At 54.5% G+C, this 25,203-nt stretch overlaps 1 protein-coding gene across 1 annotated transcript; it reads left to right on the top strand.

The window, feature by feature from the left end:
• The first annotated feature begins 1,501 nt into the window (after positions 1 to 1,501).
• On the top strand, positions 1,502 to 24,471 carry Pfkl (phosphofructokinase, liver type). The gene is made up of 22 exons (XM_038342348.1): positions 1,502 to 1,681; positions 6,417 to 6,490; positions 10,183 to 10,260; positions 10,700 to 10,889; positions 11,435 to 11,600; positions 12,119 to 12,163; positions 12,356 to 12,464; positions 14,527 to 14,622; positions 15,812 to 15,904; positions 17,077 to 17,202; positions 17,927 to 17,991; positions 18,658 to 18,721; positions 19,520 to 19,666; positions 19,968 to 20,038; positions 20,691 to 20,778; positions 21,290 to 21,442; positions 22,104 to 22,268; positions 22,486 to 22,547; positions 22,686 to 22,797; positions 23,420 to 23,519; positions 23,604 to 23,709; positions 24,034 to 24,471. The coding sequence occupies exons 1-22, from the start codon at positions 1,597 to 1,599 to the stop codon at positions 24,179 to 24,181; spliced, it is 2,343 nt and encodes a 780-aa protein (XP_038198276.1). The 5' UTR covers positions 1,502 to 1,596; the 3' UTR covers positions 24,182 to 24,471.
• The last annotated feature ends 732 nt before the right edge of the window (positions 24,472 to 25,203 follow it).

Here is a 25,203-nt window from a genome sequence, read left to right as displayed (position 1 = left end):
CCATACGTGGGTAAGTAGAGGCAGGCACAGGGAGAGTCTAGAGTGGACATAACATGACCAGATGGAGCTGGGCCATGTGAGGAGAAGGGGAGGAGCAAGGGGGGGGGGTAGAGAGGGGAACCAGGAGCAGAAGCCTGGAGGTCAAAGTTCCAGAAAGGGGCAGGAAACCAAAGTGACTGGTTTATATAGGGCAGAGCCTCTGGGGGAAGGGCAGCCAAGGCCCTTGGCTGGAGAGTGGGGACCAAGGGATGCTGGGAGAACCAGGTGGCCAGGCCCGCTTTGATATGTAAAATAGGCACCTCAGCCATTTGTCCGGGTTTGAAACTTAATTTATATATTTTTATGCTCCATTTCCGGTTTCTAGTCCATTGTAAGAAACATTAAATATTAGTATTTTCTACCAAATACTGTAAAACTCGGGCTTACAACATGACTATTATCCGAAAGTTTTAATTCCTCCTGCCCAGTAAAACATTTTCCCCTCCAGAGACCCTGCTATGTTGTCTGCTTCTGCCTCCCCAGTGCTGAGCCACCACAGCTCTGCGACAAAAAAAAAAAAAAAAAAAAAAAAATCTTAAAATAACAACATCAACAAAAACATAGCAAAAGCAGGAGAAAGCATAAACCATCAGTATCAGATGGTAGCTCTTTCAAAAATACCTCACACACCCGGGTGCCCTCATCCCCACAGGTCACCCCTATCTATGGCACCGCAGATCCAGGGCTCCGGACTGTGGGTACCTTTCCTTAGAGTCCCGGATCTGGCCACTTTCCCACCAGCTTTGAATCCCTCTAACCAATTTTGGGGGATTGGTTCCCTACTCTGTGTCCCAGGCAAAGGCCACTCCCCCAAACCAGGAGCTCTCGGGCTGCAAGGGTTGGGGTGGTGGACGAGTTAGCAAATTCCGCTGAAGTAAAGATGAGCCGATATCACGTGGTTTCCCCCTAAATTCCGCAGCTACATCCAGCAGTTGTGGTGGAACGGAGGGTGACACCAAGCTTTTTTTTTTTTTTTTTCCAGTTCGAAGGAGACTGTGGCAAAGCCTTACTCGGAGTCAAAGAGCTGCTGAGGAATGTTCGCCTGAGCCACACCCGCACCCCCGGGCATGCCCAGGATCCCGGCCAAGTGGGATTTAAAATGCTCGTGAGACTTGGCTACAGGTTTCCTTTAACTGCACCTTGAACAGCTGTAAAACCAGCTTTCCGTACTATGAACTCCACGTGCTCAGAAACTTCAGTCAGGCACGGGTGGCGGATTCCCTGGGTTGGGACGTTGATCCTAGCAGCTGGGTGGCTGGGGAATCTGACTGCGTGCCTGGGAACCCCTGGTTCCTGAACTGCTTCGCAGGCAGGCATTTGTGAACTGGAGTGCGCTACACCCTTCTAAGTGCTGTAGCGCTTCACTCTCTCCCGCAGCCACCAGAGGGGCGACCAGGTCCCCGAGCCTGTCAGTCAAACGTTGCACTGGGGGCGGAGCCGGGGCGGGGCGGGACGAACGGGGCGCACTGGCGGCGGCACTGGGCGGGGACAAGCGACAGCGGCTAGAAACGTTGAACGGCGGGAGAGGAGCTCGGGCTCCCGGTCTCCGCTGCCACCATGGCCACTGTGGACCTGGAGAAGTTGCGGATGTCGGGGGCTGGCAAGGCCATCGGAGTGCTGACCAGTGGTGGCGATGCGCAAGGTGATGGGGCCCGAAGGCGTGTTTATGGGTGGATCCGGGGTTTCTGCCTGTCCTCGGGCCCCTCCGGCTCATCCGCCGTCCCTCGCCCTGGAACCTGGAGATACGAGGCCAGCCATCCTCCCTCGGGGGCACCGCAGCTCTGGGTCCCTGTCCCCAGACTCCACCCCCAGGTCGCTAGCGTACGTGCGGCAGGCCACGGGCCCTGGCATGCCCCGCCCTCGCGCTAAGTCCGCCCGACTTGTGGGTGTGTCTGCGAAGCACGCAGACCTAAGGCACTCTGCTGCTCCTTTCTGGGCCACACGTGTTAGGACCTCACTGAGGTGTTCCTGGCCGAATCTCACAGCTCAGAAGTTTGAAAGGACCCTATACCCTTCTCCATGCAGCCTCTGATTCCCACTCTGTCTGCAATGGGATGGGGTGAGGGTAGGGCAGGCTTGCCCACATGCCTTCGCCTGGGCTGCTTCCTGTCCCTTGGCTGGAGGTCTAGGTGGAGAACAGAGTAGTATATCGAGCGGGAGTTGGGGGTGGGGGGGACGTTCGGAGTATTTCTTAGCGAAGATCTGTTCTCATTCCTGTAACAGGGCAAGCACCCCATGGTTATTTGCTCAGGGTCCACACAGCCTCTTCCTGACTTGGGAGGAACTGTTTCCTCTCAGGTCCTCTCTTGGTGGCCTGATTCCGTGCCTATTGCCGAAGTCCATAGTCTCTGGTTCCAGTTGGGCACAGCTGGAGAGCAATGCCATTCAATTGACGGGATGGGGGGGGGGGAGACTGAGGAAAACACGTGGGGCTTCGAAGGGCTTAGCTTCCCTGATGCCGGCAGCTGGGTTTGGTCATTTCCTTCCAAAGAGTTCAGGAAAAACACACACGCCCCCACCACCCAGCCCTTATCTAAGAGAAGGGTGGGGAAGGGTGGGGATAACAGAAGACAGGTGGGTGCCTCCAGTGGTTGCAAGCCCAGGAAGGCAGAAAAGGTCGTGCCGACTCCCAGCCTGTTGGAAATCTCAGATCCCTGTGGGGTCCCCTGGGCCTGGAGGAGGCTGCCAGGCTGCCAGCATACCATACTTCAAGGCTGTGGCAGTAGAGTAGTATAATAGCTCAATGCTGGCACTGAGAGTGGGCTGGGGACCTGAGGAAGAATCATTCATGGTAGGGACCACAAGAGAGGTCCTGACTGGGCCCATCACCCATTAGATAGGCGCTTCAGCGAGGCCAGGAGAACCTGAATCCCATTTGTAGGGCTCCTGGCTCTGGCAGGCACAGAATATCCACCTTAGGCGCCTGTCTGAGCAAAGAAGTGCCCAGTGTCTGAGAGATGGTAATACTGCATGGTCTCTGTGGGTGTGGAGTTCCTGCTGCCTTCTTCTGAGGAAGCTGCCAGGCCATGGCCACCAGGGTGACAGACATGTTGTTTGTTTTAGAGGCTGGTGGTGGGGCCAGAGTCAGGAGTCCCTTCCTGGTCAAGTGAGGGTAGGCAGAACCTTTTGACATTTTCACTTGGGCCCCAGGGCAAGTTCCCCACAGGCTTCACCAGAATACTCTCTCCGTAGGGCCAGTATCAGTGCGCAAGGAGCAGCAGCTGGCATCGTGGCAGAGTGGCAGCGTCTGTTGCCTAAATGCTGGAAGCTGCCTATGGGTGTGTTCCCCAGGCCAGTCAGCTGCTGGGCTCCTCGTGCCTTCTGTGTGCCCATAGTGGCCTCATGAACCCTCAGTGGCATTGACTGATGAGAACTAGAGAATGGACACCCAGATGCTCTCACAGAGCCCCATCTGCATGCACCGAACATGTGAACACCAGTTCTCCTCACTGGGGAGGCAGCCTGGGCCCAGACCCGGAGTCCTGGCCTGGCTGGAGATGACCAGCTCCTTTGGCCTGACCCAGGCAATGCCTCTGGCCTATGAAAAGTTTTCTCTTTTCCTCCCAGCCAGGCAGGAAGACCTATCGTTTTCAGGCCCCAGTCTTTCCCTTCCTGTTGGCCTAGAGTTGTGCTAGGGAGCTGAGGAAGGCTGTTTGTCCACCAGTGTCTATTTGACCAGAGTAATTTTTTTAATATATATTTATTTATTACATATACAATATTCTGTCTGTGTGTGTGTCTGCAGGCCAGAAGAGGGCACCAAACCTCATTACAGATGGTTGTGAGCCACCATGTGGTTGCTGGGAATTGAACTCATGATCTTTAGAAGAGCAGGCAATCCTCTTAACCACTGAACCATCTCTCCAGCCCCAGAGTAATTTGTTTAAAGTAACGACAGGTAGAAAAACAAAACAAAAATCTATCAACCAAAAGACAGCACCAGCAAACCAGCCTGGCTGACCCCAGTCACGTCCCAGCCTAGGCACTTCAGTTCTCTGGCCGTCTCTTCCAGCTCCTTTCTTGGACCTGAACAACTTGGACTATGGTCAGCGTAGGCTCTGATTTCCTGTTTGTGCTGCAAGCTGCCTGCATTGCTGGGTCTGGGACTGGACACAGGCCTGTTAGCTGATGAAGAACACTCTGGTAGGCCCAAGATCATCTCTTGGTGCCTATAAAATACCTTGTTTTGCCAGAGGTTATGTCTTTGAGGTTTGTTTTCATAGCAAATGTAGAACCAGGCTTTGGCTCTGCACAGGGCACTCTGAGTGCCAACTGATAGACAGTTGCCTCCCTCTGCTGGTGGCCCTTTGGTTGGGTCTGGTCTTTGCCCAGTTTATTTTGAAAGGGAAAAGGCAAATTAAAGGGGAGCTAAAAAGATCTTTTAGCTGGGTGTGGTACCCTAGGCCCGTAATTGCAGTAATTGGGAGGCTTGCTATGAGTTCTGGACTAACTATAAAATGAATTGTGGGGACAGTGGAACACAGAGGGTGGGGCCCAGACCTCTGCATAGTCTAGCATATAGAGCAGTGATATGGGCACCCAAGATGCCACCTCTGGCCATACCCTGCCACTTGGGCCTCAGTTCATAGCACAAAGGATGCACCAAGCTTAGGGGTCTCCCTGTCCTCAACCCCAGACTCCCAGGCTGTCAGCACAGTTGTTGGCACTCTACAGAGTGGTTCAATAGTAACAGGAGCTGACTGGTCTGTGCTAGGTGGTGCTGCACCCCTTTAATGCCAGCACTTGGGAGGCAGAGGCAAGAAGAAGGAGCACTCCGAGTTCCAAGACAGCCAGGGCTATACAGAGAAACCCTGTCTCCAAAAACAGGAAAGAAAGAGAGAGAGAGAGAGAGAGAGAGAGAGAGAGAGAGAGAGAGAGAGAGAGAGAGAGAGAGAGAAAAGAAAGAAAGAAAGAAAGAAAGAAAGAAAGAAAGGAAGGAAGAAAAGAGAAGAAGGGAATTAGTAACAGGAACCCTTTGCCAAAGCAGCTTCCTTGTGGTCCTCAGGAACATCTGCTCTCCCAGGTCCCATTGCAAGGGTCCTATTTCAACAAGAAGAGCAGTGCTTGGTTTGGCACCTGTATTGTTTCTAGGACTCAATGTAGGTTTTATTTTAATGTCTTGAAGTCATTTACAAGGAAGGGGTACACTGCACCTGATATGGTAACATAGCCCTGTGCTGTCCCCCTACCCAGCTGCCTGATGAGATGGCCTTGTCAGCAGATACTGGCCTTTGCAGGAGCAAAGGGGTTGGACTCTGGGTCCCTCACCTCTGACATCTCCAAACTCTGTCCCAACCCACTGGGCCTGCTGGCCTGGGCTAAGGGGAGGGAGGAGGTGTGGTGGTGTGTAGGCAGAGACTGCTTGTTTGTTTCCCAGCCACTCTGACCCAAATAATCACACAAAAACTGTATTAATTACAACACTGTTTAGTCTATTAGCTCAGGCTTCTTATTAACTAACTCTTACATCTAGATTAACCCATTTCTATTAATCTGTGTATTGATTGGCACAAGGCTGTGGTTTACTGGTAAGGGTCCAGCTACAGTGGTGGCTGCTGCAGACTTACTAACCTGATCTCCCTTGCTGCTCCCACTCAGGTGAGAGCGGGGTTGGGGGTAGGGGGACCGCAGCCCATGCCCAGCCTCTGCTTTGGGCGCCTCTGACTTTCTAGGCCTTGGTGCTCAGCTCTCCGAGTGCGTGGGGTGTTCCCAGCTCCCTCCGACTTCAGCCTCAGCAATAATACTTCCGTTATATATACTTCCATATATGATAATAATAATATGGGATGGGAGGCATTTGCTACTTCTGGACCAATGCCCTTTCCTGCTGTGGGTCCTGGGCAAGTGTGAGGCAGAGCAGAACCAGCATTTCCAGTCTGAGCTTGGAGGACAGGGGAGGCAACCTCTCAGCTAGGTACATCCAGTGACCCTTTGTGCTTGGTGCTGAGACCCAAAGGGCAGGGTATAGCCAGAGCGGGCAGTGTGGCCTTCAGTACCCATGCCACCTTCCCTCTCATAGACTACGCTAGTCTATGGCAGAGGTCTGGACACGTTCTCTGTGTTCCGCTGTTCCTATAGTTCCTAGGCCCCAGGGTTAGCACCGATTCTGTGGGCCTGCAAGAATGGGGCTCTGCTGGCTGAGTCCAGGGCTTCCTGTTGCCATGGATAGGGCAGCAGAAGCTGGGGACTAGGAGTGAAAGGAAGCCGGGCCCACCCAAGGGCAGCTGCCACTCTCCTCCACAGCTTTCTAAGTGTTCTGGGGAGTAGTTGAATGCCAGACTCTAATTTCCTGGCTCTGAGCCCACTGGGATGGGAGTGCCATGGGAGTGTTCAGTTCTCTCTACCTGGACTGATGGCGTGTTCCAACTCCCTTACAGGTATGAATGCTGCTGTCAGGGCTGTGACTCGCATGGGCATATACGTGGGGGCCAAAGTCTTCCTCATCTACGAGGTAAGGTCGCGTTTGGTGGGGATGAGGTGGGAGGAGCCTATGCTGAGGTAACCTGTGTGCACCTACAGGAAACACATTTTTTTCTGTGGTACAGGACAGTGTGTTCTGTTCTGGTCACCTTGGAAGCTTTCAGATGTCTGGACTTGGACTAACGGGATGTGCGTTGTCTGAGGGAAAGGGGTTGAGCCAAGGCATCTGCAGAATGAGACATTATGGGGTTGGTGCCCACTGATACTTGTCCCATAGCCACCTTTGGGCATTGTTCAATGACGGAGGCCTCGCTTATGGAAGGAAGGTCACTAGGAGACCAGCCAGGACTACAAGATCCATGCGGGAGGGTCCAGGCCCTACCTATTCCAGCCCTGCTTTGTCTCTTGCTGTCCTGTAGCAAAATCCATCTTCCCAGGTCTTTGTCAGCATAGAGCCTTAGGGGCAGAACCCCGCCCCTCCCCTGGGCTACACTGTCTATCCTGGGTGGTTCTGTCATTGTGGCCTTTAGGAGCAAGGTCAGGGTGGGGAGGCTCCCTGACACTGTTGCTTCCGGTGGACACTGCAGTCTATGAGCCATTTTCTCTTTTCCTCTTCCCACCCTCTCCCTGAGTGTCTTGTCTTCCTTCTCCCTCAGGCTCCAGAATTCCCTTTATTATCTTATGGATTATCTTATGGTTATATTGTTTTATATATATATGTATATATATATATGATGTATCCAACCCTCGCTGTTGCTCTGCCTCTTCATAGGGCCTCTGCCTCTCCCTCTCGCTTCTGGGTGTGTCCTTGTCCCTTTGCCCTGGCCCCAAGTTATGGCAGGGCCATACCCAGTCTTCTGCTCTACAGATGTGGGGGAGGGAGAGATAGTGGGGGCTCCCCCCTAGTATAGAAGATACTGCTCCCTCTCTGAGTGCAGGCTTCAGGCTTGGATGGGGGGGGGGACACCCTGCAAATACTGAAGTGGAATATCAGAGATCTGAGGCACGGGAGCCTGGCAGCCGTGGCTGGGGACCTGAGGATATGGGGGCTCCCAATGGGAAGAACTGGGTCCAAGCCATATGTGAAGTCCCTTTCCTCAGGATCCTGGCGTCCTCAGTGAAGTGGGAATACAGAAGGCCAGGTGTGTGTGGTATGTGCCTTTGATTCCAGCGCTCGAGCTGCAGAGGCAGGAGGATCTCTGTGAATTAAGGAACCAGCCTAATCTATATAGCCAAATAAATACATAAATATGAGTTCTCCCTCGTGTCTTTATGGGTGGAGGTCTCCTAATGACTGTGTAAGCAAGTGGGGGCTGCTTTGTTCTCTTGGAACTTTTGGCTTGGGGGGTCCCCAAGGAGGAGAGTGTCCTGGACTTTACAGTGGTCAGCAGCAGCAGAGAGGGAAGGACAGAGATGCTGCCCCTCTCCATCACTGCAGGGCCCTACAGAGTGCCCCTCCTCTTCAGAGACCTCTACACAGACAGCACTAAGAGTCTCTACTTCCAAGTAGAGAGGGATTTCAGAGAGAGCCAATGTGAAGCTGATGGGGTTAAAAAGAGACATTTCAAACAGAACCAAGCACCCCTAAGAGCGTGGGGGGTATTGGGATCCGTTTGTTTGTTTGTTTGTTTATTTGTGACAGGGACAGGGTTTCTCTGTAGCTTTGGAGCCTGCCCTGGAACTCGCTCTGTAGACCAGGCTAGCCTTGAATTCACAGATTACTTCTGCCTCCCGAGTGCCAGGGTTAAAGGCATTTGCCACCACTGCCCACCAGAAACACAGATTTAAGTTTCCCCCAAATTCCATGTTGCAATGCGGGAGCGGTTTCATGAAGTGTCACAGTTTTACAGAGCAAAGAAAGGCATAAATCAAGGCCAGTTTAAAACATTGGTAGGGGTCAGAGAGGTGGTTCTCAGGGGAGCTTTTCTATAGGGCTCAGGTGCTATCCTATGAGGGTCTTAGCTTTTGGGCCAGCCTAAGCTAGTGGTCTGCTGAGCTAATAGATTCCCAGAGGTTTTTATCTATTAGACGTAGGATGTTAGTTCTGATACTGGGATGGGCAAGGCCAGATACAGTGATGGGCCTCTGGACCGGCAACAGTCTACCGTCTCCACATCCCTGCCGCTCTAACCAGTTGGCCTCTGCACATACAGCTTCTTTTCGGGAATTCTTGTTGACACTTAGCATGTGATTCTGTTTAATCAGTGGTGTCTGAAGTCTTCGTGCTTTCACGGCCTAGAGGTCTTAAGGGCCCAAAGGAGGTACAGTTGGCCTGGCTTGAACTAGGAAAAGCTACTTACTCCTCAGGCTGGGGTGCCTTGTCCTCCTGTGGCTCCTGAGAACCTTCTGGTGGTTTCCAGGGGTGGAGGCAGAGTTCTGGAGCCTGAGCTGACCCTTCACTGTGATGTTTTCTGCACACCCTCTGGGGCCTTACCACTTAGCTAGGGGGGAGCACGGGGCAGAGCTGAGTTGGACAGCCCAGGCCAAGCATGGCATGCCCACTTCTCCCTGGTGCTGGGAGGCCAGGAGTGTCCCCTGAGGAGTTTGAACTACATGGTAGAGGCCGTCCATCTTGTCTTACTGTCTTAGTTAAGGTTTTCATTGCTGCGACGAGACACCATGACTGTGGCAACTCTTATAAAGGAAAATATTTAATTGGGGCAGCAACTTACAGTTTCAGAGGTTCAGTCCATTATCATCGTGCTGGGGAACATGGTGGCGTGCAGGCAGCATGGTGCTGGAGGAGTATCTGAGAATCCTTCATCTTGTAAGAAACAGGAAACTGACTGACAGGAACAAAAGACCTCAAAGCCAGCCCCCACAGTGACACACTTCTTCCAACAAAGCCATACCTCCTAATAGTGCCTCTCCCTTTGGAGGCCATTTTCTTTCAAATCATCAGATTTACCCATGTCCATCATGTATAAAACCCACAGACAGCATTTGTGGTAGAGGCACTTGGCACCTTGCTGTCTGATGAGCAACAGCAGAGGTCAGCAAAGAAGCCAAGTGGAATTCCCACGAGGGTCCGGTCCATAACCTCCAGGATGAAAAATAAGTGTTGTCTAGACCTGTGGGGTGTACTGCCCTGCGCTGCTAAGCTCCGGGGTGAAGATTGGCCACAAGTACCTGGGGACACATAGGACACTCACTGTCTTCTGTGGCTGCCCACACATCCATGGGACTTGTGAATTCTCCCTTGGGTATGGGCCTTTCACCCAAAATGCATGTCCCCCTGGGGAGTAGTGTGTGTGTGTTCCTGGCAGCCTGACTTCAGCCTTAGAAATTAGGAATTACATATGTACATGGGTAGGGGAGGGCGTCACATTATGTTGTCATGTAGCAGGAAGCTCTCATAGTCCCCTCAGACCACAGCTGGGTCATTTCCACCACTCACACTGGACAGATCTCTTCTGAAGGACATCGGGCTTCCCTAGGGGCTTCTGTGTCCTGGCGTTGTCTCTCTGATTTGGGTGCAGTGATATGAGCTCTGCTTGGGGACAGTCCTCAGGTGTCTGCTTGCACCACGAGCATGCACCGAGTGTTTTCCTCTGTAATAATGGATTCCTGGGCATGTCGAGCATGCTTGGAGTCCGGCGTCAGCTGCTGGGCCTGTGAGCAGCAGGGTTTGTGGCTGGGCTTCTTGAGCCAGCTCACTGCGGTGAGCACAGTGCTGCTGGCTTCAGTGGGGCTGTAATCTCATCTGTCCGTCTTTGCTTTCAGGGCTACGAGGGCCTTGTGGAAGGAGGTGAGAACATCAAGCCAGCCAACTGGCTCAGTGTTTCCAACATCATCCAGCTGGTGAGGCTTGAAGTCAGATGGCTCCTTCCCACCCCAGCAATGTGTGAGCATAGAGACACTCAGATACAGAGATCTCATGGGTGCACAGACACGTAGACATGTCAAATGACACACACACACACACACACACACACACACACACACCAAGAGGCAGTCTAGACCAGGGAGGCTGTGGGTGGAGACAGGGATGCTTCTGTTCTGGTGGGTGGCGTGTGTCATGTGATATGTGTTCTTTCTAGTTCTAAGACTTGTGGATATTCCCCAGACCCAAATTTTTGGACTGAAGGATAAAGGCCAGAGAGGAGGGGGAACCACACAAGGTTCTAGAGACTTTTCGCTCTAATTCTGTGGGGTCCACCTCGTCCAGCAGTGGCATCTCTCTGATGCCTCCTGGGACCTTCTGCCACCCCACCTAAAGGCCCCTTCCTCTTCCATGCAGGGTGGCACCATTATTGGCAGTGCCCGTTGCAAGGCCTTCACCACGAGGGAAGGACGCCTGGCAGCAGCCTACAATCTACTCCAACATGGCATCACCAACCTGTGTGTCATTGGTGGGGACGGCAGCCTCACAGGTGCCAACATCTTCCGCAACGAGTGGGGCAGCCTCCTGGAGGAGCTGGTGAAGGGAGGTAGGTCGTGTACAGCTGGCTCTTACCTGGCTCTGGAGGTAGCTGGAAGTCGTCTCCTCCAGGGTGGCTTCTGATGTGGGGTGGTCTGCTGGTGGCCAGGTCAGCATGAGCCCACCGCTCCTGGCCTCAAAGAGCCCTCGAGATCACAGGTGGTGTCCCGTGTTCTAGTCTAGCATGTTCCTGGTCATGTGATGGCCGTGTTTGTGACCGAATCCTGAGAATCTGGTGTGGGACACAGACTCAGTTTGCAGAGGTGTAGCTATGGCTCGGGTGACATTTGGCTCAAGTCCCAAGGTTGCCGCTTAGAAGGCGACATCTCAGCCTTTCTGTGTCTCCTGTGGGAAACCTGGAACACAGCGGGTCCCCCGTGGTCTCCTGGAGGCTTCCTACTGGGTGATGAGGCATTTGAGAGGGGCTGAGTTAGGCCCGGGGCCCTGCTGGGCTATACCCCTTCTTATAGATGGTGGATGAGGGAGAAAAAGGTGTGGGTGACTGGAGTTTGTTCAGGTCACAGCCCTCACCAAGCCTGTGGTTCTCTGGTGCAGGAAAAATCTCAGAGACCACGGCTCAGAAGTATGCACACTTGAGCGTCGCCGGACTGGTAGGCTCCATCGACAATGACTTCTGTGGCACCGACATGACCATCGGCACGGACTCAGCCCTGCACCGCATTATGGAGGTCATTGATGCCATCACCACCACTGCCCAGAGGTAAGTGGAGACCCATGCTAACAAGGCTCGCTGGGGGAGGGGGGCTATGTCCCATCATGGTGGTGAAGTTGGCTTCATGAGGCTGCCATGGGGGCAGTGGAGCCGGTAGCCAGTGGGCTCTATAGCTGTATCTTCAACTCTTGGCTTTTAGGCCAGTACCTTCTGCTGAAGGAGATGCTGGGGTCAGCCCCCACCCTTCTAGATGTCAGTGCGACATTGGCAGTGCACCCTAGCTGTCAGAGGCTACTGCACTCTGGGGTGGTGGTGCCCCTGAAGGGGGTTCTTGGGCTTCAACCAGGGGTCACCAGGTTTGGATCAGGACCAGGCTTTCAGGATGGTTGAGAACTGTCTCGAATATTGATGGGTGTTTTCTAGCCCGGGGAGCAGTTAGCCCTGGGCATGAGGAGGTGGGCACTGCCCTCGGTCAGCACCCCTGTCCTCTTGGTATAGTCTGGTGGGTTAAGATATGTGGGCTACGGGACCTGGCACTGTTATCTCCTCTCATTTCGTCTCCGCAGCCATCAGAGGACCTTTGTGTTGGAGGTGATGGGGCGTCACTGTGGGTAAGGAGACTATCTCAGTCGGCGGGGAGTGCTGGGGCACCTGGGGACTGCTGGGGACAGTGGGGTGTGGACACATAGTGTCGGGGACGCACTATGTTATGAGTATGAGGGAGCCCTTCAGGGCATCAGGGAGGAGAGAGACAGAGAGGAGGGAGGAGGCCCTGAGCAGGCTTGGCCCCTCTGCTCCTCCAGATACCTGGCGCTGGTGTCTGCACTGGCCTCAGGGGCTGATTGGCTGTTCATCCCTGAAGCACCCCCTGAGGATGGCTGGGAGAACTTCATGTGTGAGAGGCTGGGCGAGGTGAGTGGCCAACAGGGATTTCTACTTCAGCCACTTGAGAATCTAAGAGGCAGGTGTCCCTGGAACCCCATTTATTTATTTGCTCGCTGGTTCAGCAGCACCTGCTGGCACCCTTTAGGGGATCTGGGAGGGTCATAGTGTTGACTATTGGATGCTCATGCCTGTGTGAGGATCATGGCACTGACCTGTGGATGTGCTTGCAGGAAGGTCATAGCACTGATGGCTGGATGGGCCTGGGGGAGGGCCACACTGCTGATGGCTGCAGGTGCTGATGTGGGGTCCCCTGTGCTGACCTCTGGACATACCAGCTGTCCTACCCATTGTGGGCAGAGCCAGTGGGCAAAGATATTCAGACCACTGTCTGGGCTCATCTCTGTGGCCAGTGCAGGGAGCATGGCAAATTTGTTTCTTGGAGTGCTGGCACTAGCTCTGAGAGGTGGCCTCAAACTCATAAACTCAGCAGTGACCCTGTAAGAAAGGTAACCCTGTAAAAGCCCAAAGGGTAGTTGAGGGACCTGGGGGCTTTTCTACCAGGTCTGTGCTCGTCTGTGGGTGGTGTCTGCCAGGTCCTGACTCGGGGACCCTGGAAGCAAGAGAAATGGGGTGCCTGGTAGGAGAGACTCCTCTAAGAGAGCTGGGGAAGGTGGCTGGTCCCTTGGTCTGGAGCAGGCAGTCTGGTACATGGCTCTCGAGATGAAGCTGAGGTGGCTCTGGCATAAGCAGGTATACTCTGCTCTCTGCAGAGGACCCATACAGACAGGGTGGTGCCCACTTACCTGTCTGCCCAGTGACTCTGTGTGTGTGTGTGTTTGTGTGTGTGTGTGTGTGTGTGTGTGTGTGTACACACATGCCTGTTTTGGAGAGGCAGACCCCCCAGGACAGAGCCAGTACTTCCTCCTTGTGGCTATGCATCCTGTCCAGGCAGTAGAGCTTCCTGGGGTCATGACCTGTTTTTTTTTTTTTTTTATGACCTGTTTCTAGAACCTTCCCAAGTGAAGTTACTGGTAGGATGGAGGTAGAACAAAGTGGGCAAGGCCTAGTTGCCCCTAGATAGAGGCAGCAGTGCCAGGAAGGGCCCGAGCACTGAGGTCTGTGTACCAGGCGCTTATCTACCTGGGTAAGGGGATGGGCTTGAGCCTCAGGTTTTTGGTTCTTTTCCCCTGAAGATATAGGCGTTTTCTGCCTTGTCCATTGCTCAAGCTGAAGGGAGGGGAGGAGCCTGGCTATTACACTCTGCCTGCAGCCTTGGCCTGGAGGTCTGGCTCCTTGCCAGCGTCACCTCCTCCATGCAGCTTTCTAATGTCCTCTACTATAACCAGGTCTCTCACAAGCTGCTTCCAGCTTCCTGACACGGGAGCAGCATGCGTTCTCTGCCAGCCTGTGCCATACCAATTCTAGGTCAGCCTCGGCAGTGCCGTGAGACTGTCTCACGAGCTGCTTCCACCCTGCCCTTACTAAGGCTCTGGGTGTCAATGCAGCCTGCAGGCTGGTGTATCAGGAAGATCCATCTGTCAAATCACTAAAGGGAGAAGCCGAGGAGCGAGCGTGCTCTGTGATGGTTAGATTAGCCTGTGACACTGACTCACCTAGGGAGAGCTCTTATTGGGCCTTCTGGGTCCCCTGTGCTAAGTGTAGCCCTCCCATTAGTTTGGTGTAGAGGGTGGATCAGAACCCTCGGCTGTTGGTTGGTGGTGGAAGTTTCCCCGTTGAAGGATGCAGAAGCAGCCTGAGAAGGGACCTGTGAGTCTCTAAATTAGCTACCTGCAGGAACGGTTATTTCTGGTCTGCCCCGTGCAGACACCCTAGCCAGTACCCGCTCATCCCGTCCCTAGCCTATTGCTTGCTGCCCTCCACCAGGACGGTGTGGTCCCGGTCGGCTGGCCTTAGCTCTACCATGCACTCCAGATCTCTTTCCCGCTTTCAGAGGTGGGGAAAGGTACTGTCCTTGCTCAAGTGGGTTGTAGATAGTGTCCTAGACCCCACCCAGTGAGGCTTGCTGTCCCCGATGGCTACATGTCATGAGTGGTCCATGGCTGGAGAGTGAGCCCAGTGTCTCTGACAGACGCGGAGCCGCGGATCACGACTAAATATCATTATCATCGCAGAGGGAGCCATCGACCGGCACGGAAAGCCCATTTCATCCAGCTACGTGAAGGATGTGAGTACAACAGCCGCCCGGGGCTCCAGCAGTGTCTCCTGCAGAGGCCCTGCTGGTCCTGGGTTGGCTCCTCTCTGGGCTGAAACTGGCACTGGGAGATGCTTTCTCCTCTTGACACTGTCAGTTGTAGGGTGGCTGGCTGGGGTCTCCAGGTCTGGTGCAAGATCCCTCTGTATTGTGAGCCTCAACCCTTTGGGTCCTGACTGCATTCAGTTTGTCTCTGGCTGGGCCCCTTGATACCCCAGTGTTAGGTCTTAGCTCTGTGAGCTCTCCAAGTGATGGAGTCCCCACCCTCCACTCCAGACTCAGCACTCAACAGTGTGGATTTGCCAGATGTGTTGCACACCTGTAATCCCATGAGGCAGAAGGAATGTGAGTTCTGTGCCAGCCTGGCATTCATACGAATTCTAGGCTAGCCCTGGCTTTGTAATGAAATTTTATCTCAAAACAAAGCTAAGCAAAACTAAACAGAACTAATACCTGGGACTGAAGTGCCTGCCTCTAGCCTCTGGTGGTGGTGGGCATCCCCCGGGAAAACACAGCCCCCCCTCCTGCCTTGGTGTTCCTACCTTTGCCCCCGGCCCCTCTGCCAGTGATTATGTCCCATTTCTGATTCTGTGCCAAGACTCTAACCTATTTGCTATTCTGTCTGTACCCAGGCCCCCTGAACCACAGGGGTTCAGTGGATGCTGAGTAGAGAGGCCAGAGAGTACGTTCAGTGTTGAATAGCCAGGGCCATAGGCCATGAAATATAACCAGTCCTGGATGCACAGGTGTACTTCCGTATGCATGCACACATGGACCCTCCATGCACACGCACATGGTCACATGGTCTTCACATACACATTCACACTCACATGAGCTCCAGGCTTGGATGCTGTAGCATGTTTCTTAGACTGGTTCTAGGGACCCTCGGGACTGTTTGTAAACCTAAGACTACACGAGTGGACCATGGAGACTGGGCTCATGGACAAAGCTGGGCAGCACCTACTGCAGAAGCCTATAGACCTTCTGTTTTTTGGTTTTTTGAGACAGGGTCTCTCTGTGTCACCCTGGCTGTCCTGGAACTCACTCTGTAGACCAGCCTGGCCTTGAACTCAGAGATCCACCTGCCTCTGTCTCCCAAGCGCTGGGATTAAAGGCGTGCGCCTCCACCGCCTGACTGATCATCTGCTCTTTTGACACATAGCTGGTGGTTCAGAGGCTGGGCTTTGACACCCGAGTGACCGTGCTGGGCCATGTGCAGCGAGGAGGGACACCCTCAGCCTTTGACCGGGTTCTGGTATGTTTATGAGCTTGTGCAGGGCCATATTGTGTGTGTGTGTGTGTGTGTGTGTGTGTGTGTGTGCGTGTGTGTGTGTGTGCGCGCGCGCACAGACCGAGCTGGCTATCTCTTGGCTGCTCCAGATTCCTTCTGAGACTGCTGAATGAACATCATATCAGAGCCAAAAGGAAACAGGTTCTTGGCCATAAAAGGCTGATGCATGTCCAAGACTGTGCATGTGAGGGCTAGTAGTCTATGAAGAGCCGTGCCAGAGGTCTCCTGACAGACTGGACTGTGTAGATGTAGCTTGGACCCTGTGTACACCACATCCACTTTGCTGAGCCAAGAACCCCAGTATGCCATCTCCCTCGGCCCTATGGAAGAACTGGACACAGACCCATGGAAAGGGGCCTCACTGGCTCATCCAGTCCTCTCCTGCACCCTACACGAAACTTGAGTCTCTAAAGAGGTCAAGGGAGTCTGAGACTTGGGCACAAGGCCCATACCACCCCACCAAGATCTAAAATGCCCTGAGATCACTCTGCCTGGTCAGTGCCCTGGATGCTGGTGAGAGTGCGAGGTGCCCAGGCAGAGGCAAAGGCCAAAGGAACATCTATCTCACCACAGTTTGGCTGTCACCAGAGTGCCAGCATTTTTATGCCAGTTCTGAGTCCAAATGTCTGCTGGGTGATGCCAGGGGATACCTGCGTGAGGAGCAGATCTTTCAAGAGTCCCTCATTCCTGTCTGTCTGACTGTTCTCTCTGCTCTACCAGAGCCTGCAGCTTTGGTCTGTCCCCCTGTAGCACAGTTCTTTGGCATTTTGGGTGTCTCAGCCTATCAGCCCACGTTAATCACCCCTACATATCAGGAGAATGTGACATGAGGCTCCAAGTGAAGAACGTTGTGGAAGGAGCCCTGGCTGTCCTTCCCTGCCACTCTCAGACCACTGACCTTAAGCAAGTCCTCACCAAGCCCACAAGCCAGGCTATGGGGACTGATGGGAAATGGGGCCTAATTGGCTATTGTGGCTATAGCTCATGCCAAGGCACCCTGCTGGCGGAGGCTGAGAAAGCTGGGGCGTGAGCACCCGCAGAGGGCTGTGTGGTGTGCAGAGCGGATGGACGACGGGGTGCACTTGTGTGCCGTGGGGTGGGCTGTAGCCTGAGCTGTGCTGTCTCCTTGTGTGCAGAGCAGCAAGATGGGCATGGAGGCCGTGATGGCCCTGCTGGAGGCCACACCCGACACACCGGCCTGTGTGGTCAGCCTCTCCGGGAACCAGTCAGTGCGGCTGCCTCTCATGGAGTGCGTGCAAGTGGTGAGTGCTGCTGTCCCTTCAGGACCTACGTCCGAGTCCTCTGCTTCTGTGTATATTAGAGGGTGGGACACAGGGGTCAGTGGGGGGAGGAAGAGGTTTCTGGGCTTCAGAAAGCGTGGAGAAGCTGGTCAGAGGGAAGTCTGGAAGTGGACAAGTGTACACAGGGAGCAGAGACAGCAAGACCTCAGCTTCTTGGGGGTGGTGGCATTGGGTAAGTGACTAGGTGTTTGGGATTATGGTGGGAAGGGAGGTCATTAGGGTAGCCAGAGCAGGGACCCTAGGGTGGAGCACACATAAAAGCAGAAGGACCGTGAGGCCAAGCTGGGAGATGCTGACTTTGCCTCTGTAGCTGGGGGCAAGTAGACAGGGTACATTAGGAGTGCTGGAGGCAGGGGGCAAGCTTGGTCCTGATCCTCTTAGGAAATCTACCATGCCAGGCCATGCTAGGTACTGGTTATATGTCTGGGGGGAGGTGGGGGTTAGGGGGGTGGGGAATCCTCCCATTCCCAGGGCTCTCCAGGCTCTGAGGGGTTTGAGGCACAGTGAAGCATGTGACTAGTTTGTCCCTAGTAGGGGAGGACTCATGTCTGGGGCCGGGTGGGCCTCTTGGGCTTCCTGAAAACTGGGCTTAGGACATGAAGGTGTTGGCTAAGAGTCCCTTCTTGAGCCCGGCAGGCTGGGTGCAGTCCGACCTCTGTGACCCCAGCTCCCTTTTCTCTTTAAGACAAAGGAAGTGCAAAAGGCCATGGATGAGAAGAGGTTCGACGAGGCCATCCAGCTCCGTGGCAGGTAAGGGTAGCTAGCCTTTAGGGCAGTGGGGAGGTGGGGGTGAGCCTGGACTTGCATTCGCTGACAGTGCTTTGCACGCACTGCGCCCCGCTCCCCTCAACACTCTGAGCTAGCCCCTGCTGTTGGAGATGCTGAGGGGAGGTAGTGCCTGTGATGATGGTGCCAACTGTGAAGTGTGGGGCTGCTGTGCCAGGGAGGGACATACAGGGTGTAGGTGTTGGGGGTAGTGGTACTGCAGGATGGACAGAGGTCATGGCCAGCTTTGGATGTGCTCTACTGGAGGATAGGGAGGGCCAGCAGGTATGCAGACTCTAGTTCTTGGTGGCATGGGGTGCCACCTCCTGGCCCTGTAGGCCTGACTAATATATTCTGACTGACTGCCCAGGCTAGGGCCTTTGTCACTGGAGGGAACACAGCCTTGTGTCCTGCTGGATCTCAGGTGGCTGTTGAAGATGCTCATATGGAATGCAGCAACAAGACAAGCTGACCGCACAGGATCTGACTCCTGTGTTCTGGCCTTGTGCTAAGAATGTCCTGAGCCTCAGATGTACATGAGTGCTTGTGCCCTGCTCTGACTGTTGCGCTGTTGGGCTCATGCCTCCCTGAGTTCATAACTGTGTGCGGCTGCAGGGAAGCTGTGGGCTTCATCATCTCCTTCCTTTCTAGGAGCTTTGAGAACAACTGGAAAATTTACAAGCTCCTTGCTCACCAGAAGATCTCTAAGGAGAAGGTAAGGAAGAGGGTGGAGCCCAAGGCCTTGGTGGTTCTGCCATCTTCTGCTTTCTCCTGTCCCACTGCTGCCCTGCCTCATGGGGACCTGAGTTCCAAGTCTGGGGCTGGGATGTGGCTGGCAGCAACTCCTCCTTCCTGCCTTAGGTCTTAGCCATGCTCGCTCCAAGGGCTGGACTCAGCTTTGCTTGTGGCCACAGGGTCCAACTATATCATAGGATAGTGCTTCTCAAGGACTGTTGAATGACATGGCCCCAATGGAACTTGGGGGAGGTGCTGGTGCATCGAGCTGTTCCGCCACAGCTGAGAACCCCAGTGAATGGTCTCCAGAGCAAGAACAATGAAAGGACCAGTTCCTGCTACTCTAGGGACCAAGACAGGGCCCACTCAGATACTCTGAGCCGGCACACTGGATCATAAAATTTATATCACTTTATATCGACATAGCAAAGCCGGTGCTCCTGCTCTGGGCAGAGCATAGCTGCTATAAGATTGGGCGTGCCCTCCCCCTCCATGGCTGTACCACCTCTGTCTATGGATGGCTGATGCCTGGGGGCTTTGAAACAGCTGTTTACCCAGCCCATCAGGCTGTGCCTGTGAGCCTGGCTATCGTGCTGTGTCCATTTATCATGCCAGGAGACCTTGCGATGTACGCAGGACCTGTACCCGCTCTCATTTAGTCTTTCCCAGAGCTTTCTGGAATGAACAGGACAGATACATTACTGCCAAGGGAGTTGACAGGGTGGCTAGCATTCGGGCTGGCTAGGGTTCCATCTGTTGTTTTTCTTTTTCCCTGAAGTCCAATTTCTCCCTGGCCATCCTGAATGTGGGAGCACCGGCTGCTGGCATGAATGCAGCTGTGCGTTCAGCCGTGCGCACCGGCATCTCCGAGGGACACACAGTGTACGTCGTGCATGATGGTTTCGAAGGCCTGGCCAAGGGTCAGGTAGGTGTCATGGTGATGCAGGTGATACCTGGGGCCCTGGACTCAGCCACTCACATTCAAAGATCTGAAGGATGTTGGATGTGTAAGCACAACAGTCCTTCCTATTCAGGGATGTGAAGACAGGTGATAGTCCCTGTGAACGGCTGGCTGCCCTGGGAATAGGAACCATGGGACTCTGTCCTCTAAGTCAGCCCTGAGACCCAGACCCCTGCTTTGAAGAGATGCCAGCACTGACAGAGTGTGTCCCCTACCTGAGGGGTCACACTGGGCCACCTTCCTGAAGCGATGTTTTTCCTGGCAGGTGGAAGAAGTGAGCTGGCATGATGTGGCAGGCTGGCTGGGGCGTGGTGGCTCAGTGCTGGGGACCAAGAGGTAAGTAGCTGCTTCCTGGATGGTGTGCAGTCTAGCTGATGGGACAGGTAGAGACTGGTCCTGAAGTTGGGAGTTGGCCCCTTGGGGCTACAGCCTTAGGTGAGCCGGGTAGAGGGCACTGCCCAGTTTCTCATGCCTGCCCTGCAGTGTTGGGACACCCGGTAGAAAGGCAGCTGGAGCAGATGTGTCTCCTATGAGAGATGGGTTGTTCCTTCTGGCTGTGGCTGTGGCTTTTATCTCAAGGCCTGGTGGTCTTAGGATGGGTTCGAGGTCCTCCACAGAATTGGCATGGGGTGGTGTGGTCACTTTGTGTGGTGGTGGAAAAGTTGTCCAGTCCAAGTCTGTGGAGCTACAAAGGCTGGAGAAGGCGTCCCTTCCTGTTACCAACCTCAGCCAGAAGGGACACCCAGAGTAGGCTGCCAGGCAGAGGGTTGGCTATGGCTAGCCAATGCCCAGTAAGGTTGTTGAGTAAGCAACCAGGCCTCTCACATGCTGGCCCCCAAATCTATCCCACATTGAGTCTCACTGAGGGGCCCTTGGGTGACTGATCTCTGACTCTGGGAAAGGCCAAGCCGCATACTTTCTGAGGTGAATGAACTCTTGCTTTGTGAGCTGCATGCCCCTCTCCAGGCTGATGTATCTCCAACCACAGGACGCTACCCAAGCTCCACCTGGAAGCCATTGTGGAGAACCTCCGCTCCTACAACATTCACGCCCTGCTGGTTATTGGTGGCTTTGAGGTGAGGCTTCTCATTTTGGGTCGCTGTGGGTGCTGCTGTACCCTAGGGCTGGAAGTGCAGCCTCCAACATGGGCCTTGGGTTGGGGCAGCCAAAGGGTCAAAGCTGTCGTGTGTAGGGTTGGGGCTGGAGTTTTTACCTTCTGAAGTACAGTTAGCCTAGTGCTAGGAAATCACGAGGGAGACGGGGAATACAAGGCCTAGAAAAAGGAGGTAGAGAGGAGAGGAGGAGGAACGAGGCCTGGGGGGAGGTGCGTTGATGCCGTGCCCTGGTGCTTGGTGAGTCCTAGCCAAATGATAAACGTAAACGCTGGGTAGGATCTTGATTTTCTGGTAGTACTAGTGTCTCTAGACAGCTTCAGCCTCCATCCAGCTCTCGGGTGGGAGTAGACTGTGCCAACTTAGGATCAGATATAGCCATCAATGGGAGCAGGGCAAGATGGCTCCCTAGCCCTGGGGAAACCCTGCCTCATCCCGCCCCGCCCCCTGCCTTACTTCCCTTTCTGCCCTGCAGGCCTACGAGGGTGTGCTGCAGCTGGTGGAGGCACGGGGGCGCTATGAGGAGCTCTGCATCGTCATGTGTGTCATTCCGGCCACCATCAGCAACAATGTGCCTGGCACTGACTTCAGCCTGGGTTCAGACACAGCCGTCAACGCTGCCATGGAGGTGAGGTGTCTTGGAGAGTCCAGTCAGGCCATGGGTGGGTGGCTTCATGGCTCCCCTAGGCCCTGCCCTTGGGATGACAGTGATGACCAAAAGTGGTTCTTTGCTGCTGTCTGCACCCCTAGGGGGCAAGCACCCCCCACCTGTGAGCCCCTGAATCTGTGCACACCCAGTGGAGGTGGCCAAGGCTCTGTCCTATCCAACTATCATGGGTATTGTGGGAGCCCTTAGTACTGGGTACAATTTTTTTTTTTTTTTGGTTTTTCGAGACAGGGTTTCTCTGTGGCTTTGGAGCCTGTCCTGGAACTAGCTCTTGTAGACCAGGCTGGTCTCGAACTCACAGAGATCCGCCTGCCTCTGCCTCCCGAGTGCTGGGATTAAAGGCGTGCACCACCACCACCCGGCTTGGGTACAATTTTTGCCACCTTGTGACCCTGTCATGGTCCATAGAAGGGAGAAGGATGATCACAGAGGGTTTTATCTGTCCTCCCTTTCCTTTTGTTTTGAGTAAAGGTCTCATTCTATAGCCCAGGCTGGATTAGAACTCACTACATAGCTCAGGCTAGCCTTGAACTTGGAATAGTTCTACCTAAACCTCCCAACTACTGGGATTATAGTAGTTAGCTGCTATGCTGGGCTCTGATTGCTCCCTTGATCCCTCCAGAGTTGTGACCGCATCAAGCAGTCAGCCTCGGGGACAAAGCGTCGTGTGTTCATCGTGGAGACCATGGGGGGCTATTGTGGCTACCTAGCCACGGTGACAGGCATTGCCGTGGGTGCTGATGCCGCCTACGTCTTTGAGGACCCTTTCAACATTCATGACTTAAAGGTGAGCCTGGCCCCACTCTTGTGCTCTGCAGCTACCGGTGAATCTGACCAGGCCCCTCCTGAGACAGAAGCAGACGGCTCAGGATGGGAGTCACTGCATGAGCGACAGCATTCACCTTCTGCAAGTCGTGCGGTGCCTCAGCCTCCCACTGAGGTGGCTGGGTCCCACGTACCCTGCTTTTCCTTCCACCTCATCACTCACCTCTTCTCCTTCCCAGGCCAACGTGGAGCATATGACAGAGAAGATGAAGACAGACATCCAGAGGGGCCTGGTGCTCCGGTGAGGCTGCTGCGGTGCTGGGCAGGAGGGCACAGAGCCTGGGAGTTGCCACCCCTCCTCACCTATCCCACTCCACCTGTGCCCGGCCTGGGGAACCCAGACCTGGGGCAGCCTCGACCGCCTTGTGTGCCTCCATAGGAACGAGAAATGCCACGAACACTACACCACGGAGTTCCTGTACAACCTGTACTCCTCGGAAGGCAGGGGCGTGTTTGACTGCAGGACTAACGTGCTGGGCCACCTGCAGCAGGTACAACTCCAAGGGTGGTTCCCCGGCCCCAGCAGGGTTCCCATCTCCATCCCATGTTCTTCTCTGGGGGTCCTGGGAGGACCCAGGAGAGAAAGAGAGAGGGAGAGAGAGACTGTCCTTCATGCGTGACCCAAGAAGGTGCTTGCCAGGCTGTTCTCATTCTCAGCACTCTGGGGTGGAGAATGTTCTCATCTCTCCTTCACGGAGAGAAGACTGTGGGGCTGAGACCTAAGCCTGGCACTTGAGCCCTGGGCTGAGCCCTCATTTTCTGGGAGGTGGCCCAAGCCTCTGTCATTCTGTTATATCCTCCTGGTCTATTCCCTCACCTATTAAATAAACCCGATTGGCTCGTGGTGGCTTTTAGGAGGCCTGGGGTGAGGCCTTGGATCCTGAGTCCCAGGGGTCATTTCTGGTCTCTGGAATAGAGTGGTTCTAGGCTGCGCTTTAAGACCCTCCAGGTTATAGGAAGAGGCCTGATGGCAAGAGGTCAGAAGTGGTCATGCTCGCTGCAAGGATACAAGGAGACAGTCATGGCTCATGTGCTGGCTTAGGGCCCCCTTAGTGTCCAGTCTCCTTTGGGGCTTGGCTAGCTCCAGGGATAAAGTTTTGCCTGTGTTTCTAGGGTGGTGCTCCAACCCCCTTCGACCGGAACTACGGGACCAAACTGGGGGTGAAGGCCATGCTGTGGATGTCGGAGAAGCTGCGGGATGTCTACCGTAAAGGTAGGTGGGGTGAGCTGGCCCGATATGGCTCTGTGAGGGTCTCCTGAGGGCATGGCCTTGCCCACTGCATGTCTGTTTCCATAGGACGGGTTTTCGCCAATGCTCCGGACTCGGCCTGTGTGATCGGCCTGAGGAAGAAGGTGGTGGCCTTCAGTCCGGTCACAGAGCTCAAGAAAGATACTGATTTTGAGTAAGTCCTTTTGGAGCTGCGTGGAGAAGGGAGGATCCTGGGAGGCCCAGAACGTCCCTGGACAGGGTCCTTGTCAGATTTTAAACACCTTGTCTGGGTGTTCTAAGACCAAAGCGGGACCGACTGGGAGGGTCTGTGATGAGCAGGCTGATTAGCTTGTGGCTCTTGCACCTAGCTCCACCTCAGCAGCATCCCCTCACCCCCGGCCAGAGGAATGGGGTGCCCAGATGTATCCCATATACCACCCTGGTCACAATAACACTGGGTTTAAGGGACTGCAGGGTTCAGCTTCTCTAACTACCCTACCTTGATCTGTCTACCCAGGCACCGCATGCCACGGGAGCAGTGGTGGCTGAATCTGCGGCTGATGCTGAAGATGCTGGCACACTACCGCATCAGCATGGCGGACTACGTGTCTGGGGAGCTGGAGCACGTCACACGCCGCAGCTTGAGCATAGACAAAGGTTTCTGAGGCCACCGTCACCACCCTTCCCGCTTTCCTGGACTCTCTCCCTTCCAATGCCAGCCACGGATCCCAGCACTGAGGGGAGCTCGCAAGGAACTCAGAACCGACGGCTGGAGGATGGGGGTCTAGTGTGCTGCCCTGGGCCTTCGCTCCCCTGGCCACCTCCAGGACAGAGCACCTGGGGAGCCCTCACCTTCCAGCCCCGCTGGACAGACCCACATTGCCTCTCCCTCACTGGTCAGCTGGCTGCCTCATCACGTACTTTTTTATTTTAGAAATAAAGTCACCTGACTAGAGCCTGCTTACCTGGACAGCATGACCTGAGGAGTCCAGGGAGAGGGTTGTCAGGATCCATGTGCTATTATGCAAGATCAGATGGTAGGGGACACCCGCCCCGCCCCCCCCCGAGTGGGGCACTAAAAAGGGCCAAGAAGAGTTACTGAGCCTGGTGTGGGCCCCACACCTGCCCCCTGAATAGCTGGGGTCTCGACCTGAGTACAGTGGACCCCTGGGTCTAGAGGGGAGACTGTCACTGTCAGTATAGTGTTCCCAGCTGGCTACTGACCCCTCCCGCCCACGGGCGTTTCTTGGGGCCTACAGGCTGGCTCCTTAGAGAAGCCTGTGAAGGTCAGAGCCCTGGCTACCCCCACTGCAGATCCTGCTCCAATCCACTGGCCAGGGTTTCTGTGTGAGCCACTGCTGGGTTCATTCCCTGGAACGGCTGGATGTTTACAGTAGATGGAGGCTGTTCTCCTGCCTGAGGATATGGAGGTCAAGGGTTGTGGTTTTGGCTTTGTGGGCCTGTTGGCCACATGGGTGTGGTGATTGCCCTGGGTAAGGGTCTCCCTGTGGGCCTGGACTTTTCAGGCAGCTTTAGGAACCAGCTGAATTGCCAGGGATTCCCCCTTGGCTGCCTTAGTCCCAACCTAAAGGGCAATAGGTCTGGCTGGACTAATGAGGCCAAGAAAAGGACAAGCACTCACATAAATGGCTGCTATTTCTCAGCCTCTGGTTCCCATGCTGCTCTT

Source organism: Arvicola amphibius, chromosome 9 (assembly GCF_903992535.2).
Source record: "Arvicola amphibius chromosome 9, mArvAmp1.2, whole genome shotgun sequence".
In the NCBI taxonomy this organism is placed as follows: domain Eukaryota; kingdom Metazoa; phylum Chordata; class Mammalia; order Rodentia; family Cricetidae; genus Arvicola; species Arvicola amphibius.
Note: the sequence above shows the minus strand (reverse complement) of the source record. Positions and strands in the feature narration are given on the sequence as shown.

What these genes read in the sequence shown, in the direction of transcription:
- Pfkl (XM_038342348.1), top strand. Translation starts at nt 1,597, where the DNA reads ATGGCCACTGTGGACCTGGAGAAGTTGCGGATGTCGGGGGCTGGCAAG. An exon ending in ATCACCACCACTGCCCAGAG is followed by an intron (nt 11,601 to 12,118) that starts GTAAGTGGAGAC and finishes TCGTCTCCGCAG; the next exon opens with CCATCAGAGGACCTTTGTGT. An exon ending in GCCATCCAGCTCCGTGGCAG is followed by an intron (nt 17,992 to 18,657) that starts GTAAGGGTAGCT and finishes CTTCCTTTCTAG; the next exon opens with GAGCTTTGAGAACAACTGGA.